Source organism: Phaseolus vulgaris, chromosome 1 (assembly GCF_051622355.1).
Source record: "Phaseolus vulgaris cultivar YP4 chromosome 1, ASM5162235v1, whole genome shotgun sequence".
NCBI lineage: Eukaryota > Viridiplantae > Streptophyta > Magnoliopsida > Fabales > Fabaceae > Phaseolus > Phaseolus vulgaris.
This window is the reverse complement of record NC_143498.1, coordinates 53,382,692-53,392,896: the sequence shown is the minus strand read 5'-3', so window position 1 is coordinate 53,392,896 and position 10,205 is coordinate 53,382,692. Positions and strand designations below refer to the sequence as shown.

General features: G+C 33.7%; 1 protein-coding gene across 1 annotated transcript; it reads left to right on the top strand.

Annotated features, from left to right (window-relative positions):
- The first annotated feature begins 4,286 nt into the window (after positions 1-4,286).
- LOC137815080 (putative serine/threonine-protein kinase-like protein CCR3) lies at positions 4,287-6,971 on the top strand. The gene has a single exon (XM_068618116.2). It carries the CDS (start codon positions 4,482-4,484, stop codon positions 6,900-6,902), a length of 2,421 nt encoding a protein of 806 aa, XP_068474217.2. The 5' UTR covers positions 4,287-4,481; the 3' UTR covers positions 6,903-6,971.
- Positions 6,972-10,205: the final 3,234 nt, after the last annotated feature.

Here is a 10,205-nt window from a genome sequence, read left to right as displayed (position 1 = left end):
GCAATTTGTATTCTATTGTTACAAATTTAAGGATTCAGAGAAGCTTTGGTGGTGATTTAAGTTGATTTAAGACTCCCATTGAGAAAGGTGTAGCAGAGGGAAGAATAGAGAAAAATGTAGAATATAGTAGGGGAGAATTAGGTTGAAGATTAAATTATAAGTTAAGGGCAATTAGTAATCACGGGGTGAAGAAAGTAAAACCTACATCTGAACCAATGATTGAGCCCAAAAATTGCTTCACAACAAAAGCGCACACAAAAAACACATACAACTTGAATAAATAAAAACAAGTTTATTCCAACATATGAATTAGTTAACATAAATGATTCCACTTAGGATGTCTTTTGTCTGTGAGAACTTTTTCATTGGTCTTTCTTTAAATATACTTCTTATTAATGAGAATAGAAAACTTACAATTTATTCGTTGTCCACTCTTGTAATATTCGGAAAGTGTGCATCAAAATGCGGAAATCAAAGTGTTCTCCAATATAAAACCATGATTGGTTATGAAATTTAGAATTAGAATTATGACCTTTGCAATTATTAACGTGAGACTTATATGGAACAACGAATCCCTTAATACCTTGATAAAAAAAAGGTTCTCTTTTTTTGTTTGATTATATAGGTTTTATTTATACTTGGACAATAATTCATTTGCGGTGTCAGAACGTCTCTTTTTGACTTCAAAGGCTGCTTTCAATTGTTAATTATTCTACACGTAAGGCTGGTAGTGATTTATCATACCAAAGACATTGATTTAATTTAGTACTTTAGATTCAAACCCTAGTAGAACCCTTGAAAATGACACATGCAAAAGGGTCACATAAAAAAAAAACCATGAAACTCGCGTGGTCTCTGCATCGATTGCAGACATGATTTGCCCACAAGACTAAACAAATGCACATTTACATAATAACTATAACATATATTCATTACATTCAAGTTCTGATTGCAAAGTATTAACAATTTATTTAGCAGCATCTAACTTGTAAAGAACTTATACTTCATTTTTGTATTCTCATTGCACTAAACTTTTGCAGCAGCTATGATTATACTCGCACCATCATGTCTTGTAGCCTTCTGCTTGCTGTTTTCTTACCCATTACTTTAAACTTAAAAAGTGGCACACACACATGCACCCCAGAATCTCTTTCTCACACTTTTCATACAAAACTTTTCAAAGTTTTTTTCAACCTTATTTAGATTAATCTCTCTGTTCATTTGTGTTGTCTGTGCATATTAATGTTTTAATGTTTTATGCGAAAAACTGCATGAAAAGGTTGATAATACCCCACATGTTTAGCCACCAAGTATGCAGAGTGATCCGTTTATCTTCTGTATTATTACAAAGAAATTTGTCAAAGAAAAAGTGACTACATGTAGTTGTCTGTTTCTGCATTTTGTATGTTCTAGTTTGAAAAACAAGGCACTAGCATTTAATTCGTACACACTTGAGCTCGAAAGTATTTTCTCCCAAAATTATTATTAACTAGATGAAACCTTTTGATGGAGATTCCATATTGACTAGAGATGAGGACAATTTATTGTATATAAGTGAGTGTAAATCTCATTTCATTGAACTGATTTTATGGAATTGAGTTAGACTTAAAGTTCACTTCGTAACACCTTTGTGTTATAAATAGCAAAAATAATAACTAAGAACAAATAAAAATAAGGTTATTGGACTGATTAATCTCGACAAATTTGAACTTTTCGCATATTCATTGGAGTATAAATTTTCGAATTGCAACTTGAAAGTTATTTACCGAGAGAGACAAAGTTCCTTAATAGGAACGATTCTATTCTTGGATTTTTTTTTATCTTCTTTATTATTTGTAATATTTGTTCTTTAGTTTGATTTTACTTCAGTTGTTATGTTATGCATTTTTTCTATTCACTGATTTGAAACTCTTTTGTACCATTATTTTAGTTTAAACAAGTCATAATTTTTAGATTTTCTATAATAAAAACAATTTTATGTCGTGTAGTGTTATATACAAAAACTACCATATATTATTTCCCAATCTGGAACATCTTTTTTTAAATTATTCCTATACGTATAGAAAAAAAATATTCATTTACACGGCACATAAAATAAACCCCATTTACCAATATTTTTAAAGAGGATTCAGTTGAAAATAATAAAGTGAAAAATAAAAAATAAAAGTTCTAATATGCGTAATGAAACACGTGCAAAGATTATATATTCATTTTAAGCATTGATTTTGTTTTAAAAAATGAAAATAAGTAGGATTAGTGTTGTCTGTTTACACTATAATCAGCTTTAGCACTAAATTTTGAGCCCTTAAGTGTACTTATTTGACTCCTCCTCATCAAGATTTGGTCTTCAACCCAAATTTTAAGTTGCCCACTGGGAAAGTACCCACCTCTAATTTTCTTCCTACTTTTTTTTTTATAATTAAAATGTGAAATAAACATATAATAATAGATATTATTTGTTCTAAAGAGAAGGTCTAACAAAATCATTTAATATGTTCTCTTTTTAATTAACATGGTTGTTCTATTTTTAGTTTCTATTCACTGTATTAGTTATATTTCATTAAATTTTTTATTCGTATTAAAGACAATTTAGATGTCTTAATACATCATGAGAATTTACCTATTAATTAGGTTTGATTATTAGTTGGATTTTACCTTAAAATCAATCCCAACATATCAATAATACTAATGAATCATTCCTAAATCCATAGAACCTGCTCATGATGTCACACTATTTAGTTTCATCTTTATGATATAAAAAAAAATTAAATTGATTGAATAAAAAAAAAAAAAATATATATATCTAATTTTTTTAAAATTAAAGATATATATATATATAATTATTTTTTATAAAATTTATTTAATAAATAATCAAGCTTTTGATATATTTATTATTGGATTAAAACGAAAATGAAAACAAAATTTATATTTATTAAATATTAAATCATGAATAAATATAAATTTTTAGGTTATGAACGAAGATAATTATAGTAGAACTGGTATCTGCGACCAAACAGTGCAAAGAATTGGTCGTTTGGTTTGACCGTCATTGTGAGTCTGGGTCACCCTTTTGAATCATTGCTATCGGTTTAGAAGATTCACTTTAATTCTAATTAAATTATCGATAGCTTAAAACAGGACATTAATTAAATAATTGAGTTCAGGTACCAAATTTGAAAATCCAAATTACAACATAGGATTTAAAAATTAAATTAAATAAATACCCGCAGCCTTTTCTTACGTTTTATGATTACGGTCAAACTCTGATTATTATTAAACCCATCTCTTCCACGCTGCTTCGTCCCATCAGAGACACGTGGACCTTCTCCTACTAAATATTAATATTAAATTTAACACCATAAATTCACGACTTCAAAAAATACTTTTAATCTTAATACGATGTAACACATTATTATTTTTTAAAATTACGAAGTGAACTTTAAGCCTAACTCAATCCCATAAAACCGGCTCATGAGGGTGAGGTTTGCATCCACTTATATACTATGAAAGATTCTAATCTCTAGTCGATGTGAGATCTCCAACACACCTCTCACGCCGATGCTACCAATACGTGCATGAATATATATGTTATAGATGGTCCAATAACGGTCCAATAGCGGGTGACATGATAAATGCAACAAATATTCGTTAGGATAGGCTCAAAATGACTCTGATACCATGTTATGAAATGAACTTTAAGCCTAACTCAATCTCATAAAACCGGTTCATGAGGTTGAGGTTTGCACTCACTTATATACAATGAAGATTTTCTAATCTCTAGTCAACGTAGGATCTCCAACAATATGAAATAATAATACAAGTTAAAATAAATAAAAAATTTGATGGTATTGCATTTCGCAAACTATAAAACTGACGACACTACGTTCCTTTCCTCGAAAGTCCTTTTGGTCCCTTCATTCACTGTTGGTCCCAAAAGCCCTGTTTGGCTTAATCATAATCCGACAAACAATGAATTCAGTTTGGGGTCACCAACTTGATTCTTGAATCTATGGAGTACTTCCATTTAGCTTCAATGTAAAACTTCTTACCATTACATAATGTAAATAAGTTTCTAATAGCATTTCGTTATTAAAATATAATTTATGATTCAATTTCACTCTAAATTCAATTTAAGACCATTTTACCTTTAGATTATAATATTTTAAAGATTCATTTATATATTTTACCTTATATATATATATTAACTTTAATGTAGTGAGAAAAAAGTAGAGAGACAAAAAGATTAATAAAGCCTTAATTAATTATAAAGCCAAACAGGACTGAAGGGAAAAATGAACAGGAAGAAAAGAAATGTCTTAACAAAATGGGAGATTGAAGAGTCCACAACTACTCCCTCAAAGTTCAAACCATTATACCTTCTTTCTTCGTCTTCTCCTCCTTCTTCATTCTTCGTGTAAACCAAACCAAACTCTGCAAATGAAGCAGAAAAATCAACTTTGCATCATTTTCCATTCTTGTAAATGAAAACACTAACTTCCTCCTCCGTCACCCTCTGTCTTGTCGTCGCCGCCCTGCTTATACTTTCTCTACCACGCTCTTCCCATGGCCTCGGCTCCGGCGCCACCCTTACCATCTCTGACGCCTCCTCCACCGTGTGCGCCGTCGTGGCACGCGAGTCCACGCGCCGCATTGAGTGTTACCGTCAGGGGCAGATTGCCTCCATCACTCCCAACGCTAGTTTTTCAACGATTTCGGGTGGGAGGAACTACTTCTGTGGTCTAAGGTCAAGCAACTCCGATTTACTATGTTGGAACACAAGCTCTTCCTTCGAAAGGAGAAGGCTTTACAACGATAGTTCTGTTCCATTGGAGAATCTAGCCGTTGGGGATACCCACCTTTGCGCCACCGAGGTGGGCGATGGCGCGGTGAAGTGCTGGAGAACCGGTGACACGTTTCAGCTTCCTTCTGCGACTGATAAATTCGCTTCGATTTCATCTGGGACTGGCTTCTCTTGCGGAATTTTGAAGAATAGTTATCGGGTTCGGTGCTGGGGAGACACCAGCGTTTCGGATTTAACGGAACGCATTGAGAGTGTATTTGGGAACATGTCCATGTTGAGTCTTGTCGCAGGTGGTTCACATGTTTGTGGATTGAACTCCACTGGGTTTTTGGTATGTGGAGGAAATAACGATTCTGGGCAACGTGATTTTCCTCAAGGTGGGGCTTTTGAGTATTCTGGGTTGGCGCTTGGAGCTGAACATGGTTGTGCTATAAGAGGATTGAATGGTTCGGTTGTGTGTTGGGGTGGCAATGGGAGTTTCTCGGTGAATAATGTTACTGAAGGAGTTTCCTTTGAGGTAATTGTTTCTGGGTCTAATTTTGTTTGTGGATTGACAACAAACAATTTGAAAGTGGTGTGTTGGGGTCCCGGCTGGTCAAATAGTTCGACGTTTGAGCTTCCTTTTTCAACTGTTCTTCCAGGTTCTTGTGTTCAATCTTCTTGTGAGTGTGGTTCATATCTTGATTCTCAATCTCTATGCTCCGGCTCTGGTAACATTTGTAAACCAATGACCTGTAAGCTTCAAACAACAGCTCCGCCTCCGCCATCACTGTCACCGCCTCCACCGTCAATGTCACCTCCGCCACCACCACCGCCACCACCTTCGTCATCACGATCAAAGACCTTGACGAACGGGTTATTGGCATTTGCTATTATCGGTTCTGTGGGAGCTTTTGCTGGAATATGCACTATAGTTTATTGCTTGTGGAGTGGAGTTTGTTTTGGGAAGAAGAAAGTCCACAGTTCCGTGCAGCCTACAATCACAAGAGGTAGCAGTGGTTCAAATGGGGGAGGTGCTTCTAATAATAGCAATTCTTCAATATCGTCTATGATTATGCGTCAGACTTCAATGATAATGAGGCGCCAGAGGAGTGGAACCTCATCAACAAAGCACCCAGACAGGGCTGAGGAGTTCACCCTGGCTGAGCTTGTGGCAGCCACCAACAATTTCTTACTTGAAAACAAGATTGGAGCTGGAAGCTTTGGTGTTGTGTACAAAGGCAAACTCGCGGATGGACGCGAGGTGGCTATCAAGAGGGGTGAAACTGGTTCCAAGATGAAGAAGTTTCAAGAGAAGGAAAGTGCATTTGAGTCTGAATTGGCCTTCTTGTCTCGCCTACACCACAAGCACTTGGTTGGACTTGTTGGGTTCTGCGAAGAGAAAGATGAGAGGCTCTTGGTGTATGAGTACATGAAGAATGGGGCGCTGTATGATCATTTGCATGACAAGAACAATGTGGAGAAGGGTAGCAGTGTGTTGAATTATTGGAAAATGAGGATCAAAATTGCTTTGGATGCTGCTCGGGGAATAGAATATCTTCACAATTATGCAGTTCCATCAATTATTCACAGAGACATAAAGTCTTCTAACATTCTTATTGATGTTACTTGGACGGCAAGAGTATCAGATTTTGGATTGTCTTTGATGAGTCCAGAACCTGACCGTGATTACCGACCAATGAAGGCAGTAGGAACCGTTGGATACATTGATCCTGAGTACTACGGTTTAAATGTATTGACTGCAAAGAGTGATGTGTATGGGCTTGGAGTTGTACTACTCGAACTTTTAACAGGAAAGAGAGCTATATTCAAGTATGGTGAAGATGGAGGCACCCCACTGAGTCTGGTGGACTTTGCAGTGCCTCGTATTTTGGCTGGAGAAATGGTGAAAATTTTGGATCCAAGGGTTGGAACACCCGATGAAAAAGAGGCAGAGGCTGTGGAATTAGTGGCCTATACAGCTATCTATTGTGTGAATTTGGAAGGGAAAGATAGACCAACCATGGCTGACATTGTGGTCAATTTGGAGAGGGCTTTGGGTATTTGTGAGAGTAGCCATGATAGCATTTCCAGTGGCTCTATCTCTGTTGTTTCAGAATGATAAAGTTCAGCCCCGGGAAAGGGGACAAAATATTGAAAATTTTGTGAATTCTTATTCATTCTTTCTCAATTTCATATCTTTATTGATTCTTTCCAATATGGGTATTCCGTGCCTGTAAAGATTTAGAGTATATTATGCTCTAATTTGTAGATTGTAGAATCTCACAAACTTGCCTATTGCCTACCAGAAAAATTGACCAGTTAGAGTCTATCTGACACTTTAACTTAGTACGTAACTGTTTAAGGTAGTCTGGCGGGAAGTGTCTGATGCACTTTGTATGTGAAAACCTTTTGCTGTTAACTAGGGGCGTCTATAGCCTGATTGACCATCTACACTAGAACTAATTTAGTGTGATAAACCTGTATCATGCGTCATTATTCTGTTGAAATATAAATTGTGATGTGATCTGTGGAGTTACTTAAGTTTTTTCCTTATAGACCCTTTGTATAAAATACATATATTTAACTTCTGAGACTTTTTGTTAAAACCACTGTTCCAATACATTAGACGATCAATTATTACGGGTTATGGGTTAGACGATCACCTTCTAGTATCAGAGTGAGCGTCTAATACTTTGAACAAAGCTAGGCATTCACACTAGGAAGGTACTAAGAGTTTAGCATTTGTGGGAAAATGGGGAACGTTGGAGAGTTGAAGCAGAAAAGTATGCAGTTGCGGTCTGATTTGAGAAGTTGAGGTTGCAGAGACATTATAAGCAATGGTCCCCAGCGTAAGCTTTGTCTCTGTCTTTGAAACGTGTTTGTTGACTTCCACGTTGACGCAACCCAATGGAATACCAAATTAAGCAGCCGCTTCATTAATGCATATTAATTGCCTTTTCATTACACGCCAATAATTTTGTAACATAATGACCCACCCACCACACCACCTTTCAATTCACTACTCTCTCTCTCCTTTTCTAATCTACTCTATATATTCACCACTTCTCAACTTCCTAAAACAATTATAACCCATTCTTAAACATGTTCACATTCTATTTTTATAATAACACTTAATTCTCCAACATGTATTATATATTATGAAACGTAGGGATAAATTCAAATCCATTTGGTTTTGAAATTCATATTATTTTAACTAGATTAAATTTATTTAAAATCTTTCAAAATTCATTTAAAGTAGATTAAATATAGGTTAAATTCATTTTTTGTCAATTAGATTAAATTTATTTTGATTTGGATACGGGCTGACTTGGCTCAATCTGTGCTAAACCGACTCTACTTAGATCCAGACCAACTCAACTAGACTTGGACCTGAACTGACTCGACTCAATCTAAGCCTGAACTGACTCGACTCAATCTGGGCCTGTGCTGACTCGGCTCGAACCCACTTGGCTCAACATGGCTTGAGCCGACTCAACCTGACGTGGACTCGGTGTTAACTCAACCTGGACTTGGCCCCATTCGGCTCAATATTGGCTTAGACCCACCCGACTTGACATGGATCCAAATCAACTCGACTTGACTCAAAATGGACTCGGATCGGCTCGTCACAGGCCCAGGTCCACTCGACTCAACAAGACACGAGCCCAAACCCACTTGACCTAGACCTAGACCCACTCCACTCAACCAGGATCCGAACCGACCCTATGCTCCACATGGTCCCATGAGAATTCACAAATTTTATCTACTATTATTAGGTGCATGGTTAAATATTTTTATATTATTAAAATTATTATAAATAAATATAATTCAAAATATAACTCGTTGTGTGTGTCTTTCTGTCTGCGTCTCTATGTGAATAATTTAAACTATATTATTAATGAATTAATTTTAACTATTGATATTTTTTTTAAAAGTTGAAATTTAATTTAGAGAGGGATATAAAAGATGGTATACCGAAAGAGATTAAATCAAATATAAAAAGAGGATATTTATTAGATGATTGAGATATTTTTTTAATTATGAAAGTGTGTGAAATGTACCTCTAAACAAAGTAGTAAATGAAATATTTATAATTTTTAATATGTAAAAGGAGAAGAACGTGGCTCACATATGTAAATTGTGTGTTCCAATTTAAAATATGAGAATATATTTGTTGAGAAAATATTCATGTTAATTAATTTACGAGGGGTAGGGGATGTTTCCCAGCAACCAAGAGGCTTTTTTTCTTGCCCCACCATTACTAACTACACTTCCATTCTACAAAAACACTAAAAAAAATACTTTTTTTCTTCCCGCACCACACCAATTTAGTTGCCGCCACACTAAAAAACTAAATATTATTATTATTGTTATTATTTTATTTATGTAAGATCTTATAATCAATTTGATAAAAAAATTACATTAAAAATTATTAAATATCAACTAATTTAAGGATAAAAACTACAAATTATTATATTAATTGAGTTATATATTATATTATCAATCAAAATTTAAAAATAAAATATTATTAATTATTATATTAACTAAGTTATATACTACATTATAAATCAAGATATTAGTATTTAAAGTAGGCTTAATTAGAATCTAAATAGATAGTAACTAAACCTACTTTAATAGTTTATGACAAATATCGATTTAATTTTTTTTATTAATAATATAAATTAATTTAGATAATAATAACTTTTTAATTTATAAAATTTATTTAACTTAATTAATATAATGAATAATTAATTTTTATCTTTAAATTAATTGATATTTATTAATTTTGTTTATAGTATACATATATAACTATATATAAAGTGTGAAATGTAATAAAGTTGAACTATACCAATTAAAATAAAAATATTTGAATTACAACTATATACCTTTGTAATCTTTTTAACTTGTTAATGTAGCTAAACTATATATAATATTAATGTTTTTTTTTAAGTTTTAGTTAAATTCTCAAATATAATTTTTGATGGCAATAATATGTTAGCTTTAGTTTGAAGTGACTTATGAAGAAGAAAGTGGTGGAAGGTTACCCTTCTCTTGCCTCGCACCTTCTTAAAGTGAGTGTTTCAGAAAAATAGGAGAAAAAACGATGGAGCTTTGCACTCTCTTTGTTTCCATTGTTACTATGCTTAAAAATAAATTACACGTGTGTTAAATATAAATATATATAATAAAAAATAAATTTATAATTAAACAATATGAAAAAATATTAAAATGATTAGGAAAAAATATTGAAATTATAGTATTCGGGGGGTTGTAATGTATATAAAAATTCTAAAAGTTATGATTAATGGGAATGGCTCTGAAGCACTTTGGCAGAAAAACGAGAATGTATTGCTTTTCTTCAGTTACAAATGCAATGGCAGTGCTCTTTTTATAGTCAAATCATCCACCGCCTATTTTCAAA

Excerpts from the sequence above, each read along its gene's own strand:
- LOC137815080 (XM_068618116.2), top strand. The coding sequence starts at position 4,482 with ATGAAAACACTAACTTCCTCCTCCGTCACCCTCTGTCTTGTCGTCGCC.